The sequence below is a fragment of the Pelmatolapia mariae genome, linkage group LG16_19 (assembly GCF_036321145.2).
Source record: "Pelmatolapia mariae isolate MD_Pm_ZW linkage group LG16_19, Pm_UMD_F_2, whole genome shotgun sequence".
Taxonomy (NCBI): Eukaryota; Metazoa; Chordata; class Actinopteri; order Cichliformes; family Cichlidae; genus Pelmatolapia; species Pelmatolapia mariae.
This window is the reverse complement of record NC_086241.1, coordinates 30936358-30959799: the sequence shown is the minus strand read 5'-3', so window position 1 is coordinate 30959799 and position 23442 is coordinate 30936358. Positions and strand designations below refer to the sequence as shown.

General features: G+C 41.2%; 1 protein-coding gene across 6 annotated transcripts; it reads right to left on the bottom strand.

Moving 5' to 3' along the window:
• Positions 1 to 1222: 1222 nt before the first annotated feature.
• On the bottom strand, positions 1223 to 17688 carry ddx3xa (DEAD-box helicase 3 X-linked a). Of its 6 annotated transcripts, none has more exons than XM_063498416.1 (20): positions 17372 to 17688; positions 16563 to 16614; positions 16230 to 16277; positions 15315 to 15374; positions 11364 to 11537; positions 10914 to 11049; positions 10407 to 10511; positions 10227 to 10326; positions 9997 to 10132; positions 9726 to 9823; positions 9547 to 9645; positions 9306 to 9466; positions 9054 to 9198; positions 8816 to 8960; positions 8477 to 8527; positions 7174 to 7355; positions 6888 to 7005; positions 6654 to 6807; positions 6328 to 6446; positions 1223 to 4424 (listed from the first exon to the last, which is right to left on the bottom strand). In XM_063498416.1, exons 1-20 carry the CDS (start codon positions 17414 to 17416, stop codon positions 4339 to 4341), a joined length of 2214 nt encoding a protein of 737 aa, XP_063354486.1. In that variant the 5' UTR covers positions 17417 to 17688; the 3' UTR covers positions 1223 to 4338. The 6 variants fall into 6 exon arrangements, with proteins under 6 accessions (XP_063354486.1, XP_063354489.1, XP_063354487.1 ...); XM_063498419.1 differs by having other exon boundaries at positions 11430 to 11537; XM_063498417.1 differs by lacking the exon at positions 8477 to 8527.
• Between the last annotated feature and the right edge of the window lie 5754 nt (positions 17689 to 23442).

Here is a 23442-nt window from a genome sequence, read left to right as displayed (position 1 = left end):
TTTCAATGGGTGTCACTGACTCAGTGGTTATGAAACCTACTCAGCACATTAGAGACCATGTGACCTTTTAAGAGTAACATGAAAACCCCTGAAAATTGGACTAAACATGCTTTTCATGTAGGATGAAAGATATATATCTGTTGTGTGTTCTGACTGCCTAAAAAGCTGCCACAGATGGCCAAAGTAGAGACCATCTGTAGAGGAATAAAACACAGGTCAGTTTTTTTTTCTTTATTTTATTAGAATGGGTTTCACTAGAAAGTTCTACACACAAGCTTCCCATGCTCCTTGAACATGTGGTTCTCCACAATAGGTGGCGATAATATTAGCATACAGGGAAGGGCAGCCCTCTGAATCTAGGTCATCCCTGAGATTTAGGTCACATGTCTCGATGACTGAATTCAGCGACCTCATTGCCGTGCACTGGCATGAAAACATCATCAACAACCTGACTTCGTCTTTGCAGCTGTGAGTGAGGTATTCAAACTTTCTGAGATCTACTGCATTCACACCATGTGAATTTGCTCCTGTATACCACCACAGTGGATATTAAATCAAGTGCAGACTTAACTGAAGGGATTTTACAAAGAATTACATAACCTGTTTTACAATTAGACATTTTTATGCATAGTTACCGTTTGTGAAAGGCTCAAAATTAATTGGAAAATTGATGGACAAGCAGTTTCATGACCACATGAGGCCTGTTCCCTCATTACAGCATTAACAAATCAAGTCGATAAAAGATCAGGAGTTGACTCTGTGTTGAAACAGTATTTGGTCACTGGAACTCCAATTAAACCTGTCAGAGACACAAGAAGCTTTCAAGGAGGAAGGCATATCCACTGTCAGTCTACAACTGAGAGACAGCTTCATGAGTAGAAGCACCATTCAGTCCTCTTAAATGTGTGCAAGCTGCCAGAAATCTGAATATTTGACTAGAAATGCTTAGTATTTAAGTAGTAATAGAAAGCAGCTCAAGAAATACTTAAAAGTCCATTAAAACTGTACTCGAGTACTTAGTCCATCTCATTCAGTGGTGTTGGGAATTGCAACAGTAAACAATGGCATCCCCCTTGCCCCGTTAATGGATCAGCTGTAGACACGCACCTGTGATTAGACTGAGAATAAGCTGGAATCCCAGCAAATACAAAACCAGAGAGAAGACACATTGAGCTCAGCAGAAAAAAAAAAAAAAAAAAAAAAAAAAAATCAACTGACACAGTTTAATTTACAAATGAAATCTTTATGTAGTTTCTTCAAAAGAAATGAAACCCATCCATCCAATCACCATTATTAAATTGAATTTTGCTGGCCGTTGGCCACAGGCTGCTTGCTACAGGTTTTCTCTGCATGTCTATATCAAACAAGTCTTCGATGAAACATGCTTGATTTATCCAGATACTTTTGCATTCAAACATTTTATTTTGGTAAAATCATACAATTTGCACAGCTGAGTATTTCCCATGCAGTGCAGTTACCTATAAGCTAATACAGAAAGCAAAGTCTACACCTAAAGAGCTCAAAGGTTCTCCGCAGATCGTGGAGCAAGTCTCCGGGTTCTGCCTGCAGTCAGCATGCACAGAGCCTCCTGTTAATCCCCAGCAGCCCAAAGAGCTACTGCGGAAAAGATCAACGCTGCAGACCTGCTCCACATTCCCAGAGAACACCAGAGGTGTCATATATGCAAATACAACAATGAGAATAAACCACATGTTTGTTTCTTTAAGGATTGCCATGTGCCAGACATTCACTGGAGAAAAATAATCATCAGGTCAAATTAGAATAAAGAGTTATTAATGCACACAATTGGAGAATCTGAACACTTTTGCACTGATATGCTTAGGAAATTTACTTGCTTTTTAGACAGCATTATTCCAAACCTTGGCATGTTTGTTAAGATTCTGTTTCAAATTTCGTTGACCAATTAGTATTATCTAATAGAGATGACTGGCCCTGAGGAGGCCCTGAAACAGCTGTGGATATTATTTACTGAGTCCAATGTATCTTCGACATTAAAAAGCTCACACTACCCCGAAATATATAAATTTCACGCATACAGGTGACATTCAACATTCAAGTGCCAGTGTTTTTTTTGAACTGTCTTTTGGTCAAGTTTCTGAAACTTTCAAAGAATCACTCTGAGGCTTACAAAAATAAATATTTGTCAAAAATGCTTAATAAATTACACAAAACTAGCAGCAAAAGTAGAATCTAGAAATCTGTGCAAATGGCTAAATTCCCCCCGACTGCTAAATCCCCTGGTCCCAAATAAATCCTGGTTTTTAACATTGAGAACCCTTCCCCTTTGTAAACAAGCTGCGTTATTTTTTTCTCCTCCTCTGTCTCCTCACACAATATTTGGAAGCTTAAGGACACATATCCAAGACATCTATATAAAACTCTAGATGTGCAATAAAACAACTTTTGTAAAACTCGATGGGCACAACATACGAGGGCCTACACACCTAAATCAAGTAGCACCATTCAATCTCAAGTTCTCAACACTGTCAGTGCATCCACTTTTATTTTGATTTCTTAAATAAAAAAGTTTCAAGGCACAACAAACCCGATGAGAAAACTGGGAGCATTTTGAGGTGAAACGCCCCATGCGTGTCTTCCCCTCCTCTCCACGGCTGCTCCTCTTTAAGAGGAGAAGCCTGCTCTGGCTTCACGAAGCCACAGAGTTTTTTGTCTTTATCATTTTTATACAGTTCTGAGCAGATGAACTCCCAGAAGACCTGACAGTACTTAAATATTCCATAAAGGAAGTAGACACCACCCCTCCCAACCCCCCCAGTCTTTGGCCACGTCCACAGTTACAATACGCAGCGATGGAAACCAAAGCCACTGACAATGGCGGTGCACTGAAAGCTGCGCCCATCGCCTACACCCCCCCCCCCCCCCCCCCCCACCCTAAAGCCCTAACCCCAGTGGTCGGAGTGTTCCTCTAACCTGCATCCGTTCCTCGCTGTTTAATTGAAAAACCTCAGTGATTATTCAAATGCCTGTCTCCTTAAGATGAACCATGCCTCCAACGCAGCTTGAAAAGAGAAAACGTTTGTAATTAAGTTAAGCCTGCGACTCAGTTCACGTGTCCTTTCTCCTTGACCAAAAAACAAAACACTTGCAAGCGTAGAATACCGTGTGGGCCTCGTGATTGCAGGTCGATTCAGGTAAACACTAACACTGCGCTATGCCCCCCGATGCTGTGGTCCTTTATGCAGCCATTTTGAACTTCACTTTCAAAATGGCAGGCATTTTTGTCTTGTTACACATTTGTAGAGAAACTATTCAAAAACAAGAAAACAAACAAGAAAACAAAGCAAAAACTGACTCAGTTTTTTAACTTTTCACGCACCTGCATCAAAAAGGTCTCACGCAAAAAGAAACAAAAAACACCGCCCACTTAATGTAGCTAGCACTCGGTAACATACTAGCTGCCGTAACACTGTCAAGTCAATTGAAAAGCATGGAGTAACAAGTTCCAGCATTTATTATTCTTGTATCAACCTCAGCGATCGTTGGCACTGAGCTTAATGACTTCTGTGTTTCTTAAGATTACGATAGGAATGGCTATTTCAAAGACTACCATTTCCGTAAAAAAGGAGCCTGTCCAGGATAGAGTGAGCAAAAAAGAAGAACACAAATGTAACTTTGTCCCTTACGATTAAAATACGGTCACCTCACAGAGTGGCCCAGTTTGTATTAGATATAGTAATGGCGCCATTGGCTGTTTGAGTATAGAAAAGGCTACATGATGTTCCTGTAATAAATTTGAAGTTCAAATGGAGTCATGGCTCCTGAGAGCCACAACACCCCAGTATTTGCCAAGGTTTGATCAAATCCAAGCTTATTTTACCCTTTAATATTTTTCACCAAACAAAGTCATAGTAAAACAAATTTTAGCTCTTGGCCAGGTTCATCTGGTGAAATGAAAACATAGATTTCCTGTTTAAATTCAAAAGGCACAGTACATTAACATACAAATGATCCTCAGGCTACTCGGTTGGGTTTCCCCCCACAAAAAAACAAAACAAAACAAAAATACTTTTAACGATGAGAGTCCGAGGTTGCTGTCGGACAATGCATGTCAGCATCCATGCTCACTCTGAGGTGTGCGAAATCTCTGCGGTCTCCGGCGTGCTGCACGTGCTGGTGACGTTCCGTTGCTTCGTGCTGCACTTCCTTTTCGAGAAGCGAATGGCAGAGAACCAGGGTTGGTAATGTACTGTGTGTCAGTGAAGCTACACAGGGAAGGTTTTTTTCTTTTTTAATGGTCTGGCTTAAGTCAACATGTGGTTTCCATTGGGTTGGCATGGCAACCTATTCCTATGGTGACTAGTTTCCCCACCAATCCACGCTACCCGAGTGGCTGTAATTTCCTCCGTAGCTGTCGCTGCCGTAGAAGTTCCCACCAAATCCACCTGCGAAGGAGACCAACAAAACATTAATTGACGGCAGAGTGAGGTTTTTGTTTACACGCACTTAGAAGGAATTGCTCAAACATCAAGTTATTATTAACCAACTCCTAGAGCAGGGCGATATGACCAAAAATATTTATCATGATATACATTTGAAAATTTGTGATAACGATATAACTGACGATATAATTGACACTAGACAAAATACTTTACAACTCCACAACTTTATTAGTGCAAAAAAACCCATCAATGTATTTTCACTTAAACGAGCAGCTGTTTTTTTATGTGCATTAAAGTTATATAAAAATTTAACAGTGCAAATGCAAATTCCTTACTGACAGTTTAACCAAAAGGCATTTCCAGTGGAAATTGGCTGACATATCCTCAGCATAACCATGTATAATATCCACAAAACTTAAGAGGTTATACACACACAATACGGTAATATTATGTTGAAGCACAGTACGTATCACTCCGCGAGGCGCCTGCCTACGATAGCCGTAATGCTCCGACAATCCATCAAGCGGTGCGGCTTCGTAGCTTAGCAAAGTCGTACTAAAACATTTGACAGATTTTCGAGCGCCGTGTAGCACAAAATCGTTTCGAGGTCAGTAAACACAACCAGAATTCATACGTAAGGCACACGGGATTATAAGGGGCACTGTCGATTTTCAGAAAAATCAAAGGATTGATTTTAAGTGTGCCGTATTTTCCAAACAACACGGTAATAACTACGGCCCACTAGCATGCTCTACCAAAAATAGTGCTTTGTTGTGTATCTGACGGACGAAAGCTAAACCAGTTCCACACCACTGAAGTTGCAACATTTTTACAAACCAATTCTGGTTCATCCGTTTCATTTAACGATCCACTTTCGCTCTTCTCATTCTGCCTTGCCGCCATGTGTGTATGTAAACATAGGCACTGCGCATGCGTGTTTTACCCATATTCTATCGCGATATTTCATTTTCCTATAGTTGCCCAAAATTACACCGGTATTACCGTGAACGGTATGATATAGCCCAGCCCTACTAACTCCCCCCAAAATTCTGTTTATCTGGATGGAGCGTTTTCAGTGGGAGAAAGGTTTCATCACTGGTCCTTCTTTATCGACTGAAGAAGTCACTTGGATCTCCAAAAGTAGATTCTGTTCATCTGTGGGAGAAATGTTTCGTCACTCGTCCAAGTAACTTCTTCAGTCTCCAGACTGAAGAAGTCCTCTAGCTCCGAAACCACCAGAGAAGTCTTCAGTCTGGAAGTCGTCACTTGGACGAGTGACAAAACGTTTCTCCCACAAAACGCTACGTCCAGATGAACAGAATCAACTCTTGGAGATTTACTTACCTGAAAATGCTACGTCCAGATGTCCAACTTTTTGGACATCTGGACGTGGATGCTGCAATTCCTTGATGCATGCTCAATAACCAAATCCCCACCAGGTCCCACATTAAACAGTTACACATATAACCTTGTTATTTGAAAGTAATTCTCTAGTCTAGAAAACAGTCCATTGCTTATTTGCACTATGACCTCAAAACACTTCTTTTTTTTTCAAAAATAAGACTAAGCTACTTTGTAAATGATGAGCACAGTTACAGTCAAAAGGGAAGATAAACTGCTTTTACTCATGACATGCCAAACACAGGCCATCTGCTCCACACTCATGTCTGGTTTCAAAAAACACTGGATGTTGCCAGTGCTAACCCCTCAGCCTCCAAAATCTAAAAATCCTAGGCGATTTTCAGAGCTGACATCTGACCCCGAGTTCAAATTCAAACTTGTTAGTAAATGAACCTATACGATGAATTTCACACCAGACATCACCTCATTCTCAAATCACATTCTCCCATAGTTTTCATAACAGTTAAAAAAGCTGCACAAAAAGCTGTGCGAATAGTTTGCTTACCTCCACCAAAGCCACGGTTTCCTCCATGGCCTCCAGCGCTGCGCCCTGAACGGTTGTTACTGAAACTTCCAGAGCCAGACGTCTGACGGTAATCTCTAGCTCCGAAACCACCAGAGAACCTGAACAAGACCAAAACAATTGGTTTAGTGTTACAGGTTAGGCATTATATATAAAACAACCCCCCCCCCAAAAAAAGACCCCAACACCTTAACAAGTATAGTACTCAGCTAGCTCAATTAATTTACAGTACGAGTCAGGAAACACACGTTAAATTTTGCAGCACAGAACTAAGATAAATAAGACAGCATTTGTTGTTGCCATGTTACCTCTTAGAGCGCCCACGATTGTTGCTCTTGTGCTGGTGCTCATAGGCAAGGCTCTCAAGCCAGGAGGGAACCTCCTGCTTGGCCTCAACCAGAATGTCCAGCAAATCTTTGGTTATGTTGCTGTTTTTGTCGTTAAAGAACGACGTGGCCAGACCTGCACAAAAAGGTCAGAGTACACAGTCAAAAGACCGTACACCAACATGAGCAAATATTCTTCTAAAAATCAGTTCATACCGAGGTTGCCCACACGTCCCGTACGGCCGATACGGTGAACGTATTCTTCAATGTCACTGGGCAAATCAAAGTTGATAACATGCTTCACATTGCTGATGTCCAGACCTCTAGCAGCCACCTGCAAAGGACAATCAAAAAAAGAAAAAAGTTTAACATTAAGCATCTGTAAAAATGCCACGTTATAGTTCACATTCTTATTGGCCATTAGTAGCAAAGTTTGTTGGTTCAGTGTGTGCCACAGTTCCCTCCCCAACCTTGAAGATAAAGAACTTGTCAGAATACTTACAGCTGTAGCCACCAGGATGGGGCAGCGTCCAGACCGGAACTGATGCAGAGCCTCCTCTCTGTCTCTCTGGGATCGATCTCCGTGGATGCTGGTGCATGCATAACCCTCGCGGTAAAGGAAATCCTCCAGTGCATCGGCTCCTTTCTTCGTTTCCACAAACACCAGAGTCAGGGAGTCTTTACCTGAGCAGCAAGAAATGGAGAGGAGACAAAAAAAAGAGGAGCAGGACAAAAAGCATAAGAGAAAAATAATAATTACTTTATGCAAAGCTATACATGAATTTGAAAATTAAAAAAAACAAACAAAAAGAAAAAACAAAAGCAAAACTTAAAAACACTATCAGAAACTGCTGGCAGTTGCAAGACCATGACACACAAAAAAAGAAAAAAAAAATCAAATACCAAAATGACAACTTAGAAATGGAGACAAGTGGTGCATTAACAAAAAAAAAAAAAAAAGCTTTAAATTTACTGACAACCATTAATTGACAACAATGGCTTTGGTTTCTCTGAATAATTATTTCAACGACTTTAAAAAAAATTACTACATTTGGAGTAATGTTTTTTTTATGTATTTGGTATCAGATATTGGGCATTAATGGCCATCAGAATAAAAGCTCAAGATAATCAACATGACAGAGGTATTGGGGTAAGACAGGCCATTCCACGTTTTGCATTATTCACAGCTAACCCTGCAATAGTTTTGCCAATAACAAACAACATTCCTCAAAACTTGCAAGTACCTTCAAATAAAACACAGATCAGCCAAATCCAACTGAATGGTTAACGTGGTACCATGTTCACCATTTTTTAAAACAACTAAAACACATTTTTTGGTGGTAGCATTAAGTCACCATGGAGGTGGCATGTTGCTTTGGTGCCTAGACATAATCGAGTGATGGCTCATTCACCATTAAACCCTAACCTGGTCCTATTCACTGTCATCTATTATAGCCATTTAGGAGCTCTAACCAAGATTAACAGACACACTGTTCACTGACTTCACAGATCAGGGCCATTAAATTTGTCACAGCCTTCCGACTTTCAGAAAGAGCCAGCTGACCTTAGTTCCAAAACTAAACACACACACTAAAATACTACACTGTCTAACATTTCACAGGGGAGATTCTGTCTATGCACTGCTTGGCAAGTGTTACCACTTATTGGAAATGAAATTAGAAAGACAAAAACAAAACTAAACTGAGGTAGCATGTCAGCTGCAGCAGAGCAGAGGGAACGGGATGAACTGTGGGATGTGATGTTTCTTGCGTGGCAAAGTAAAGTTATGGTATGTTAACACTTACCCGTTTTCTCTGGGGCTTCTGTCACATTTTCCTGAACCTCACTGGGAATAACTAAGATAAAACCAAACCGGCCAGTAAACGCAAGGCTACAACAGCTTTAGATCATTGTGAGAAGCTAACCCCTTAAAAACACGTTCAAGTGGTTTTAGCGCCTGCTCACCAAATTGCATCAGATCATTTTTACATTTCACTTTTTGATATAATGACAGATTGTTAGAAATGTAGCAAAGTCAATATTAGCTCGGTATGGGGCAGACAAACAGGATGAAGGATTTAGAGCCCAAAGCCCTTTATGGGAGGGGAAAAAAATAAAAGAATGAAGTGCATGTGCAATCTCACCGGTGGCATTGAGCAAATCAAGGAGGAAGGACCTCTTGTCTGTCTCCTCTACCCAGACCACCTTTTGGGTGATGTTTTCTGAAGTGGAACCAACACGCCCCACGGCAAGGAAAATGTAGTCCTCCAGGAAGTCACGAGCCAGGATCTACAATAAGCAAGTTCAAATATGAATATGCAAATATTTATATTGCACACATATGAAATATGGTTTTGTATACCTGCCAGCAGGCCAACGTACCTGGATCTCTTTGGGAAAGGTAGCACTGAACATCATAGTCCGGCGGATGCCTTTTGGTGGCATTGTGTCTTGTTCCACAATACGTCTGATCTGTGGCTCAAAACCCATGTCCAACATGCGATCAGCCTCATCCACAACCAGGTAGCTGTGAGTACATTTAATAATTAGCAATTATAAATAAGGGAGTCAGACATTTCCATTGAAGCAACATTTTTTCCCATGAAACCCAAAATTGTTCTGTGTTATACTGACTGGCAATAATCCAGCCCGATCTTGCCCCGCTCCATCATGTCGACCAGACGTCCAGGTGTGGCCACCAGCAGGTGACAGCCTCTCTCCAAGTCCCTGATCTGCTGGCCAATATCAGCACCACCGTACACAACGCAGGGACGCACCCTTGAGCGGTAGGCAAACTAAAGGGGGAAGGAAACAATTCAGCTTGGCGAGTCAATATTTTGGCAGACCAAGATGATGCCAGATGTTTCTAGCTCACCTTCCTCGCCTCATCATAGATCTGCAATGCGAGTTCTCTGGTGGGAGCCAGGACAAGGGAAATTGGGTACTGCTTACGGCGTCCGTACCTTCCATTCTCCTGAGAAGACAAAACATGTTTATGAGAAAAAGCCAGATGTTTGTTTCGTTCAGTTATTGTGCCGTTTCTGTCCATAGTACCTGTCCACTGTTCTTGGCAGCCTGCAGAGCGTCTCCTGGCCCTTCCGTGTAGATCTGACTCAACACTGGCAGTAAGAAAGCAGCAGTCTTACCAGAGCCTGAAACACAGCAAGCGGTCATACAGTGTTATTTTGGCGTACTAACATCAAATTACGGACACAAAAAGACAAGCCCTTTCTAGGGTTATTTAAATATTACAACAGAAACGAGCTTCATGGTTACCCATTTTCTCTGGTAGTCAAGTGAACACAGAATATGTAGAGATACTAACCAGTCTGGGCACAGGCCATCAGGTCTCTCTTGGACTTGATGATTGGGATAGCATACTTCTGGACAGGGGTGGGGCGAGTGTAGCGACTAAGGTTAATGTTCCCCATGATAATCTCGCCCATGTCCACATCATGGAACTACAAAAGAACAAGGTATGCCATATATAACCATATAAACAAGCCATTTTTATTTTTTATCTTTTAAACAAAACCATGAAACTAAATCACTTACGCTTTCAATGTGGGGTGGGCAACTGCTTCCAGTAGCTTCCACTGGAATATCATCATATTTCTCAAAGTTTATGCCGGTGTTGCTTCCAGAGAAAAGCTCGCTAGAAGACAATACAGAAAAGTTTAGGTTTTGGATAACCACGGCTGTTAGTTTGCTATAGGTGAATGGACTCCGGCTTACTGTTCCAGACGCTCATTAGGAGCAGTGGGCTTGGACCAGTCATCATCTCTGGACTCCTCTGCCCAGCGGCTATTTCCTCCACCAGCAAAACCTCCACGCTCGTATCTGTGCACACAAAGGTTATTTAAATGAAGAACTAAATTGTCACGCGACTTCGAAATGAGATAAAAACAAGCTATAACTGACGTTTTTTTCCCCATAATCTCAGCACTATTTTTCCATACTCTCTGCAATAATAGCCAAGCTGGGATTGTATGGTACAATCAAAAACATTTCTACTAATCTCTCTGCTGTTCTAACAGTAAACCAATTAGTGAGGTGAACGCTTCACTAATTGGTTTAAACAATCAGCCACCAGACTGGTTGGGTTAATTACCAGATGGAGAAACAATTTCACATAAAAATTAACAAATGCAAATACTATCAGGCAATACAAGACTTTGCTCTCAGGACATGTTAAAATACCAAAATTATAAACAGTACATTACCGAACGCAATGACACCCACCTTCCTCTTGAGCCTGCCCCGCGGTCGTTGAAGAAGGCAGACTTGGACCTATCAGAACGTCCCCCAAAGCTGTTGTAGGCCGCATCCCTGGGAGGTCCTCCCCAGCCACCTTCTTTGTTTTCATAATTGCCAAACCCTGTAATAAAAAAATATTGGTCAGTGGCAATATTTGTACCTTTTTTGGAGCGGGCAAAAGAGCGGTTACAACTGACACCCTTCTTACCAACAGCAGAACACACTTGTGTTTCCCCTAAAGCAAAAATACCATTAAATGTTAAAAATCGAGTTACTCTAACAAAGTTAATATTGCAAATAACAATTTACAGTTTATACAGAGTAAATATACTGTATTTAAAATAAGGGGTGGGGGAGGGTAGACTTTACAATGAAAAACTACACTACAACTAGGGCTACAGCTGGACATTTTTAAGGACAACAGGTTTTTCCCACCTGCATTTTGCAATGGCTGATTAAACGAACCTCCACCCCTGTTACCACGGTAGGCACCACGCCCACCTCTATCATTGCGTGGGGGTCCACGCCCTCCAAAGCCCCCGTTTGTGCGGTTGTCATGGTAACCATTCACAAAGCCATTGGTGCGTCCGGAATCCCATCCAGGTGAATCTTTATTGGGCGGAAAAAGAAAAATTGAAGAAAAAAAAAAATTAAATAAGAGTTGTTAGGAAAAGCAGAAAGCGGCATGTTACTTATTTGTGTCAGTAAGCCAGTACACACGGCTGCGCTCAGTGCTGTCTATCCATGAGCCTCTCATTACTAGTTGACCCATTTTTAATCTGAATTACTGACAGTGGATATAAGCAACTCAATTACACTAAAACCTGGGACTCATGTCTCAAGTAAAGCATCACCACCATTAGATAATATGAATATGTGACACTAAGTTGCATAACCATGTACTTGATCTGTACAAAGGAATAGCTGTGGACAAGTCAAAGATGTTTACATTTAGAGAAAAAAAAAAAAAAAAAAGAGTTTAAAAGAAGTAGTGACTACTGAGGTGTTGCCTTATTTTATTTGGTTACACACAAGTTGTTCTACAAAGACCTGCTGAACCTCGTTTCTTCCTATATGGGACATTTACCACAATGATCTGCCCAGCTTTGGACACTGGCTGTGTCATCATTCCCATCGGTGGCCACACTGTTATCAGTGCGGGCTGAGGATGAGGCTGGTGGAGGGGGACAATGGTAGTTAGTGCTGCCATACTAAGGCATGCTGAAAAGCTCAATCTATGCCACAGCAGCATCAAGGGGCAGACCAACCACACAGACCTATTCTTCAAGTAGTTTGGCTTTAGGGGAGGGAAAACAAACAAACAAAAAAACGTTCAGCCTAAAGGGCTAATTAAACCTGCCCTGGGGCTTTTCATTTCCACCACTGTGGCACATTTAAACACGTACAAACAACTCCGAAGATTCACAAGCACAGGCCAATCTGTCTGTGGGTAGCGAACCAGTAAATTCTGTCTTGATACAGATCTGAGTCACTAAAGAGAAAAAATATTTTGTCAACAGAACAAAAAATAGATTTTTTTTTTTTTTTTTTACAAGCTGAACATTTGCCATTTTAAGATACATTTCAGACAGACAACCAACTCTGCAAACTTTAATCTTGCATATTTACAAAAACATGTTCCGACTTGATACATACATACGCCAATTTTAAATTGAGTATGACACATTGCACGTAACACTTGTACTATGAAGCAAGAATTATCTTGATTTTATCTGGGTTTTGAGTATTACTTTGGCCCTTCACTTCTTACAAGGGTACATCACCATGGTAACCCCGCCTGCTCTGAACTAGACAGTCTAGAATAAAATTTAAAAAAAAATAATAAAAAATTAAAACATCCTTTTTTGTCCATTTAAAGCACCGAAAATCTTTGTACTGATAAATAGATTACTCGATCAATTGACCCAAGACCCCCCAACCCCACCACACACACACAAAATTATTTCAAACATTAATATATGATCTTTGTATTTGCCGACATATCAACTTTGCAAGCAGACTCAGCCTGCGTTTGAATTCTGTACCAAAAGGCACCTCTATGCTGCAGCTGAAAGAACAAAAACGTATCAAATATTACTCTTGTAATTTCCTTTCACATCTGATCTTCTGCTGCATACAGACCTGCAAATGTTGACCAGATGCTTCCATTGCCACAAGTTCAACTTGTCATGTGTAAACTTGCGCATAGCTAGAATTGTTAACCATCTAACCACTACTTAGCCCGTTTGCTGATGTTAGAGATATTGAAGCCAAATACCAGATATTCCAGGTATGTTGTAGCTTTGTATTACAGGGCCCAGGATTTGAGAGATTTTAGTGACTTAGAGTGGCATCAGACCCAAAAATACATGTGGTAAAGCACAGAGTGCAGCAATGTTAGAACCTGATGTTCCAAGACAGAGTCCAGTGGACTTCAAACCAATAACCTACATATACCAAAGAGAAAATTCACAAATTCATCCATAAATACTTACGCAAACAATGCAAGCTACAACTAGAGTATGTTATTCAAACTATTTAAAATTCAAGTCAAAATCCCCAGCCAATGTTTCCCATAAAACTGAACACAGCACTTTAAGAAAAAGGGAATCCACAAAACATAACTAAGGATTACCAAAAGTTAAACATCCATGACTGAATACTTGGCTGGCATTAAAGCATACAATACACACAAAGGTATAAGGTTTTACCATACAAGTACGAGTTATAATTCATCTGGTGATTATGGACTACTTACAGAAAACAGCACATGCCCCAACACATTCACATTTTTTGAAGTCTGTGTGTCCTTTTGCCCCATTTTGATCATGCCACAAAGAAAAAACATTCAACAGCAAATGTATGGCATGTTCTGGAGATGCTTGTAGACCGCATGCTGACAGATTTCTTTTTGTTTATAGAACACAGATTTACACTGTGAATGGAAGTTAGGCTGCCATGCTATGAAGAATTAATTCAGCTCCATTACCAACTGGAGACATTAAACAGACTCTAAAAAGCCAAACAATGATGCCCTCAGTCAACAACTATTTTCATTTAAATGCAAAACAAAAAAAGGCCACGAAGGACAACTGGTAATCATTCTACTCACAAAACATGAGTTTAAGACAAACACACACAGATCACGATTCAATCATGTGCCAAGGAGGTGTGTTTGTATGCAGATTTCTGTTCTAAAGGTCAACTGCAGATTGCGCTGGACACTGACTTTACACCACGTAAAATAACCAAGGAAATCACCTGAGGTTATCAGCTGGAACACTAGTGTGCGTGCAACCAGGTTATCAGTGCTGTATTCAATGGCCAATCCTTTTAAAAACATAAAATGTAAGCAGAGAAAAAGCTGTGAAGTCAAAAAAAAAGAACCCAGAACTGCAACTGAGAGGCTCCAGCTAATAAATACTGTGAATCCCAACAATACTTCAGTGTTCAAATAACTTGACCACAAAAGTCCTACTTTGACTTAATGACTGAGGCTAACATGGTGTAACATATGCATGACCGGACAACACAAAACAAGTTGATATTGTCTTGTTATTAGTAAAACAGCCACACTAGTGATGCAATACACTTAAAAAAATAAAATAAAAATGCATCATCAGCAACTCTGTTTGCAAGCTTTGAAAAAATGCAGTGTTAGGCCCAGATTTGTGCTGCTTTTTTCCTCAAAGTGACCACAACAAAGCAAGGGCACACTGACTAAGCTATATACACTAAGAAACTCTGCATGGCATGCAGGTAGAGGTCAAAGTATACCACATTGGTTTCGCCAATCCCCACTGTAGGCATGGTAAAAGGCAAGCTCTTGAGAGGCCAGTCTTGGGTAACCTGAGCAAAGGTAGGGGAAGGAGGCTATAAAAAGACTCATGAGTACTGGCTCATGCAGTATGAGTGTTGGGCTTGACTTCACGCTTATAGTTACCAGTCTGACAGTCATCCCATCCTGAAGTATAGTTATTTCTGTGTCTTTGCTGACACACTGCCTGCCATGGTTGGGGGCACGGCTTAGAAGAAACTTGGGGCACACAGCAGGTAAAATATTGTCTTTATTATATAGTGGGAATATAGTTCTAATAAATCTAATATATTTTAACTAACTACAGTGAAGAAAAGCAACGAACCAACAGGGTGATGCTTAGATTCCTCCCCCCCCTCAAAACTCCAACCAATTTCAACTGCAAGCATTCCAGCATAGAGAAGCACATCAATTAAACATGAACTCATTATACTTTTACAGTGGAGTGTATGGATCTAACCGGACTCTCCCTTCACACTGGCTTTGCTGGTGTGTACAAAAAATGGCTATTTCATGCATCTTTATAAAATGCAAGTTGCCCTCAGCAAAAGCAGACAGAAGGGACTTACAGAAATTTACTGGTGCCACTGAATAACCGCACTGTCTACCAGCGGAATAAGCATTTCCTGCTGTGGAATAAGAAAACAGTACAACGAGAAAAAACGTCAAGTGTGCAATGACACAGGAGTATGATTCCAAATGTTGCCTTTTTTTTTTTTTAGTTTTAATGTCAGTTTTTGACTTACTATGCCAGGCATGACATATGTGGATTAAGGCCTTTAGCAGAGCAAATATGTACAGAAGGAAATTATAATAATATATATAATTTATTTTTTTTTTTAAAAAACCTCCTCAGCCACCTCACCCTGGCTACAAAACCAAAATATTACCTCAGTCTTTAAAAAAAATATATCAACAAAACACACACAAAAAACCCCCACAAACCCACCCTCCCTCCACATTCCCCTTTATCAGAGCAGCCAATAGCTAGCACTCCTCTTGTTCACATGCGATACACTGTACCAACCAAGGAATACGAGTCAGAAAAATTGTGCATGAAATTACTCGAACCAAATCAAAACTTTTGAAAATTGCCATATTCTCCTACTTATGAGCAGTCTAGGCCGAAAATACAAAGCCAGAGCTGTAATACAATACCACTTGCCCTACTTTTGCAGTGCCAAAATAAGTTCTCATGCAAAGATGCAGAAAGCCCAATTGACATTACGTTGTCCTCAATCTCTGCCTAAGACAAATGTTCCCTCATTTTGTATGCTCTAAAATTCAGCAAACACTGCACAACTACCAATTTTTTGGTACGAATGTTTTAGTCAAGATTATAAGATGCCTCTTGTTAGAGCCTCATTTTTTCCCCTCAATTGTGCTTGCTTTTACCATGCTCTGATTGGCATTTATCATCAACAAAAAAGACAAACTGGTGTTGATGGGCTAACAGCAGATCGGCAGGTAAGTGTTAAACTTACCATTTTTGGGAGCATCTTTGTTCCTCAAGTGAGGTGGAATGTAACGTCCTGGATAGAGGGGGGAAAAAAGTTTACCAAAATGTATGAAATCTGGCAATATTAGTGATTATGGGTACAACTGTAGACTTAAGTAATGCTTAGGGCTTAATCCACCAAGCAGCTTTTAAAAAGTTTTATTATGAACAAGGTTTTGTTTTCCTTTGTCTCGAGTGCCAAAGAACTCCATGAAATTTGTACCACACTGTAAACAACGTTACACAAGGCTTACGCTGATAAAGCAGCGTTATCGATTTACATTTACCACTGACAAGTAAAATCTGCGTTATTACTTACTGCCAGTTCCTCCACCTTGTCCGTCAGCCGAGTTCAAGTCTAGGGCAGCAAGCTATAAATTACAAAGAAAAAAATAAACATAAAAAAAGGTAAAAAACGAACTACAACACACAACTGCTATATTTGAAAACCATTACTTGACTGGAAACACTGGTTAGCCGCTTTTTTGAAGCGGGGCAGCTTCAAGTGGATTTCTAAATAACCGAGGTTAGAATTTACGATCATTGAAGTTAGGCCTAACAATAAAAATAAAACTATATATACCGGAAATAAAAATATGGCCTCTTAATTTCGCTCAATTTCGACTCCTAAATATATATTCCAAGCGACTTAAAAAATTTAGAGGATTACATTTCAGAATTAGATGTCGCTGAAAAACTGTGCCAACATTTTTTCCTGCGCCACGTTTCAGGTTCAGAAGGCCTCACTCTAGCCGGGCTAACGCGGTTGGATACCGGCCGGGTGGTAAATGTTAGCCAACCCTGTATATTTCCATTGGTTGCAGTACGTTTTCACCAGAGTCCGTTCACTTGCTATACTTAACATGGCTTGGGGCGACAGCTTGTCGTATTTTAAGGTAAAAACTTGAAGTGTCCGAGCTTGTTAGTGCCAATTAGCCATCACAACGCATCGGCAAGCGTCGCCATCACAAACGTCGTCACCTCCATTTTAGCAGCCGCAGCGTTAGCCTAGCACCAGGCTAGGAAGTTGGCTAACGAAGCGCTCAATTTCTCCTCGAAACTACATGTGCGTAATGGAAAATTCCAAAATTTCTAGGAGAACAACAGAAGAACAAAATAGTTTCTTACCTGCTGATCTAGACCGTGTGGATTATCAACGACCACATGACTCATAACTAAAGAGAGTAGTGGGGGATTATTTCTGAAGAGAAAGGATTTTCTTTGTTAGCACAGCCGGCTATTCCCGTAACGTTAAAGCTTTTTTTCTGTACAAATTACGAACTTGAATCGACAGTTATCTATAAAGCTCCCTAGAAGATTATGTTTACTTTAAATAAATAAAAAGACGTTATTTGTTATAAATATAAATTCTGATCAAGTTTCCGATTGAAATGATCGTTGCGGAGCAGTTCAGCAAAAACCCCCTCCCGGTAGGCTTGACCGTGGCGGAATGAGACACCGAAGGTTGAGGTAGCGCGAGATATCGCTTTTGCAACCTCAGGTCGGCGGGCTACAAAGCAAATATCGCGATATTTCCTTTAATCTCTGATTGGTTTAGCCAGGGAAACATGAAACCCAACCCTTAGTGTGTGTACTGCCACCGAGCAAATCAGCTGCATTTTGCCTTGAAAAAAATTAAGAAAGAAAGAAAAATATGACTGAAACCTAAACATCTGTAAGACAGATGTTATATCCCGCTATCAGAATCATCTGTATTTAGCCAAGTTTGTGCACACAAACAAGGAATTTGACTCCACTTCACATTGTTCTCTTCATGCAAAAAGTAAACTTTTGTTAAGGAAAAAGTGTAAATCTGCGTAGTGCAATGTGCATATGACTTAAATGATATAACAGTGGGTTATTTTACAGTGTTCAACAGAGTGACAGACAGGGGGAATAAAGTGTCTCTTTGGCAGCTGGTTTGAGTAAACAGCGCTCTGTAGTGCCTGCAGTTTGTACAGTCTGTGTCCAGGATGTGAGGTGTCTGCAGAGATGTTTTCTACCCGTTTCCTAACCCAGGACCTGTGCATGTCATGGATGGAGGGAAGATCAGCACTGGTGATCCTCTCTGCAGACCAGATTGACCGCTGAAATCTGGCCCTGTATCGCTTTGTGGCTGAACCAAACCACAGAGTGATTGATGTGCAGAGGACAGAGTGGATCATGGCAGTACAGAAGAAAACCAGCAATTCCTTTGGCAGGTTTCCTGAGTTGCCACAAGAAATACAACCTCTGCTGGGCCTCCTTCTATAGAGTCCATAAGGTGGACCATTTCAGATTGCGTGAAAAGACACATCATAGGAATCTGAAGTGAGCCACATTGGGGGCATGTGTTGTTTAGGAATGTGAGGGGGAGAGGGTGGGGGATTTCTCTGATAGTCCAATGTCATCTCCACCGTCTTTAACAAGTTCAGCTCTAGGTGGTTCTGACTGCATCAGTGGACCATGTCGTCCATCTCCCATCTGTACGTGTACTCGTCATTGTTCTGGATCAGACCAATGACCGTGGTGTCATCCGCGAACTTCAGGTGTTTCACAGATTATTCTCAGGTACAGTCATTAGTGTAGAAGGAGAAGAACGGCGGGGAGGGCACAAACCCCTGGGGGAGGCTAGTGCTGATGGCCTGTGTGTGGGATGTGATGCTCCTCATCCTCACTTGCTGCTGCCTGTCCGTCAGGAAGCTGGTGATCTACTGACAGCTGGAGGCGGGCACAGTAAGCTGGTTTAACTTTCGGTGGAGGATGTCTAGGATTACAGTGTTGAAGGCCAAGCTCAAGTCCACGAACAGTATCCTGGCGTACGTCCCAGGTTGATCAAGGTGGTGCAGGATGTAGGGGGCAAACTGTAGGGGGTCCAGCAGGGGGTCTGTGATGTCCTGTTTCAACACCAGTCTTTCAAAGGACTTCATGACCACAACGGGCCTGTACTCAATTAACCCTGCAATGGTGGACTTCTTTGAGACCAGGATGATGGTGGAGCATTTGAAGCAGGAGGGCACCTAACACAGCTCCAGAGGTCTGTTAAAGATTCGGGTGAAGATGGGGACCAGTTGCTCTGCACAGACCTTCCAGCACCAGGGGCACACACCATCAGGTCCCGGAGTCTTCCTGGTCTTCTGTCTCTGGGTCAGAGGAGAGGGGGGTGAGGGCTGCAGGTAGTCCTTTTGTTTAGGTGTGAGTTGAGGGTGAGCAGAAGGGAGGTGTGAGTGATGGTCTTTCAAATCTGCAGTAGATGGTGTTAAAGTTGTCAGGCAGTTTGGGATTCTCTTCAGGGTGGGGGGATGGACTCCTGTAGCTGGTGATGTGCTGCAGGCCTCTCCAAACTGATGCAGGGTCTTTGGCTCAGAAGCTGTTTTTTAACTTCTCACTATAGCTATTTAAAAAATGACACAGATGGATTTGTGGCCTTGAATCTGGAGTTTGGGGTTTACATTAGTGTTATTTGTATTTTTTGTTCTTTACATTTATCTTTTAAAATAAACAAGCACTTGAGAGTGGTCAGAACATCAAATGGGACAATTATAGCCTGCTACTGGGTATATTGACCTAGACTGTGTACCTATACGTGACTGGATTGGTTTGTTTTGCCTGCTGAACAAATGCTAGCCTGTCTGGCTTTTTTGGGTAATGAGAAAAATCAAAACTGCAAAGTAAGTCAGATATGTTGATGAATTTCTAATTTTGGAAGGGTGTTTGGTGACAGAACACCTCCAACATGTCCGCCCCTCTCTGAACCTTGCTCTACCCGAAGTTTCTTCCTGTTAAAGAGAGTTTTTCCTTCCCACTGTCACTAAGTGCTTGCTCACTTGGCGTCCTTTGATTGTTGGGGTTTTCTTTGTATTATTCTAGGGTCTTTACCTCACAATATAAAGTTCATTGAGGCAACTTCTGTTGTGATAAACTGAATTAAATGACAGCCAAAATTAGACAGCAAGTATAAGTTTCTGCTTTGGATAAACAAAATGTCAGTATAATTTGAATAATGTGAGCACTGATCCAGGCAAATATACAGAAACTTCCAGTGCAAGTTTCCACCCAGCGTCCTCTTCACCACAGTGACAGTGGACAGATGACACATACTCAACTACACTGCTCACATGGAGCTAAAAGAGAATTAGATAGATTGGAGAAGTCTGCGCAACAATTTCTAGAATCAGAATTTCAACATTGGATTGAAACATTGCATCTAGGGTGGGTAAATCTCACTTTATCTTATGGTATCAAAAGCCTTTTGTAAGCTCAGAATAAGGTCAAGTATAAGCTGAGTCAAAGACTGCTCCTTCTGTTCTACTCTTAACCCCCCATCTGTTGTTAGCCTAGCAGCGTGCCTTCTGTCTGCACTCAGGGCAGGCTGTTTGGCCAGGTCTTGTTATTTATCCCTCCTTCTCAGTGCTCATGTACTAGTTAGAGTGAAGGAAGCCTTAATAGACCATATGCTGCTGGGATAAGGTGTGCCACAGGTAAGTGGCTACTAGAACAAAGTTCAAGTGGTAAGAGGTTTTCCCAAGATGACATGCCATAAATGAAGCTGATAGTGAGGGAACTCTTCCTTTTTTACCTTTTACCAAGATGCCACAACAAGAAAGTATAATTCACAGTCTCTTTCACACCACTAAGCCAAGGCAGTGGTGTGGTAACTGTTGATATACTTGTTCTTTACTTGTGCTTTCAGGTGGCACACGGACTACGGCCATTTGAAAGCTGTTTGAGCAGTAGTTTGTTTTAATAGTAGCTGCACTGAAGCACAAGACTAAGCCACAGTCTCATTACAACATCAAATATGACTGATTCTGTTAAGCAGCAGAAGTAAAGAAGAGTTTATCACCCATTCTTTGTACCTTTTCGAAGTGAAGGACTTAAAGAGTGATAGGCATTGGACTAAACCACTGCCAGGGATATGAAGGGGAGTCCGTTTTTTAAACACTTATAATATATACAACCCAAATTTATTTCATAATCATCATTGCATTCATTTTAACAGGGGAAAAATAGAAGAAGATTAAAATTAAAATTGTAGCTCTTGTTGCAAAGTGCACATAAAGAGCAACAATATGGCTAGAAAATAAAAACTGTATTTATTTACAATTTCTCATAAATAATAAAATTCCATTTTATGCCCTATCTATCACCAACCCAGGCCCATCACACAATTCAGAAGCATTAAAAATGTCTTAGCCCCTTTGCTCTACACCTGACACATAACGCTCTTTACAGCTGCACATCAATCTTCACCATTACATCATAAAGAATTGTGTATTTGTTGTTTTTGTATGCGTTTCCGTTACGTTACAGACTCTCTTGTCGTCTGATTCACCTGCTAAAATAGACAGCACAGAGTTGGAGCTTCTTCTTCGACTTCAGCATGGGATCCTAGTACTTCCTGCACCACTGCTCTTTAAACAGGAACATCAGCTCATGCTATATTTGCACCTCTCTGCTCCATGCCTCAGCATTAGTCATCCTCTATTACTCATGTGGCGTGTATTTGCGAACACACCGGGAGAGCACCGAAGAGCTCCTGCCTACTAAAAAATGCAGCTTAACTTGATACAAAAGTGGTCAGGGTGTGGGTGCCACAGAGGACAATTGAGCCCGAATTCTTTGTGTTTGTGTAGATTCTTTTCTCCTGTTCTTGGAATCATTTTAATTCTGCGGGATTTACTTGTCCCAGTTAAAGTAATCCAAACACGTGGAGTATCAGCGGTCTTTTTATTCCTCAAGCTGGCAGGTTTGAGGCTTGTCTGGTGGAATTTGTGACTCCATCTGCTGGACAAATTCTGTTACATGTGCCGGAGTTACAAAGGCCACTCTGCTGCAGACTCTTGGGGTGGCAGGAGCTGATTATTTTACACAAAGTTGAAATTTATCCATCCATCCATCCATTTTCTTCCGCTTATCCGGGGCCGGGTCGCGGGGCAGCAGCCCAAGCAGAGAAGCCCAGACCTCCTCCAGTTTGTCCGGGGGAACACCAAGGCGTCCCCAGGCCAGCCGAGAGATATAACCTCTCCAGCGTGTCCTGGGTCTGCCCCGGGGCCTCCTCCCGGTGAGATACGCCCGGAAAACCTCACCCAGGAGGCATCCTTGTCATCCTTGCCCGAAGTTGAAATGTATCATTAACCTAAATTCTTTAAATGTATTTAAGCAAAAGGCCCCACCTCTTTCTGCAGCAGCGCTTTTTGGAGCTTATTTACACGTCATTTTAGAAAAATTTATTTAAAACCTCTCGTGGAAACATCCCAATGCTATTGTTATTAGCTAAAACTGAGTTACACTTACGGCCTTTACTATATTTATGTCCATTCCTGAATATATCTGCCAGCATGAAAGTGTAGGACATTAACTATGAAGTTTTTTTGTTGAGATAGTTTAGTGTGTAAATACTTAGTATTGATGCACAGTTGCTCGAAAAGAACAACACAGCTAAACTTTTACTTTAACATATTTGGAGCTTTTTTTTGTTGTTGTTGCTGATAATAATTTTTGCTGGCATGACGCAGATGTTAAAGTACACGTTTAGCATGTAAACAGACTGTAATGATTAATCTCCAGACACCAGGGGGCACTGCAGAGAAGCCTGACGACAGTTTCCCAATGTCTGCAGTTTTTGCTATGCACTTTAGCAAAGTGGACATTAAATATCCCAATTAGAGAAGTGACTTTTCTTGAATGCATTCTGGCAACAATTGGAAGATGTGTTAAAGTTAATCTATTATGGGTTTTTTAAAATATATTTTCTCCTCAAATATGGCAAAAGTTTTAAATAATGGTGATCAGTGTGTGTAGATGTAATCACTGTGAGCCTAAAGCTTAGATTCAGACTGCTCTGAACACTTCTTTTTTTTGCTATGCTTGTCCACAGATGGCATAAGATAAATATACCTGGCAGATCTGAAAAGGGAAGACAGCATAGATGTATCTTAAAACTGGATTCTTTTTAACTGCCTGCAGACTTCCAGTTGTAACAGCTCAATCACTAGTTTCAGATTAAAAAGGAACATAAATAGGAACAGTGACAATACGTGTGTGTGATATCTACCCCTTGCTTGTCATAACAGGTCTTCATCATACAATAGGTGATACCATGATGGCCACATCCTTCATACTGTTTAATACAGCCAAAAATCCTTATCTACTTGACAATGTGACTGTGGTGAACAGCGCCACTCCTTGGCTGCTGGAAGAACATCTCTGAATGAAAA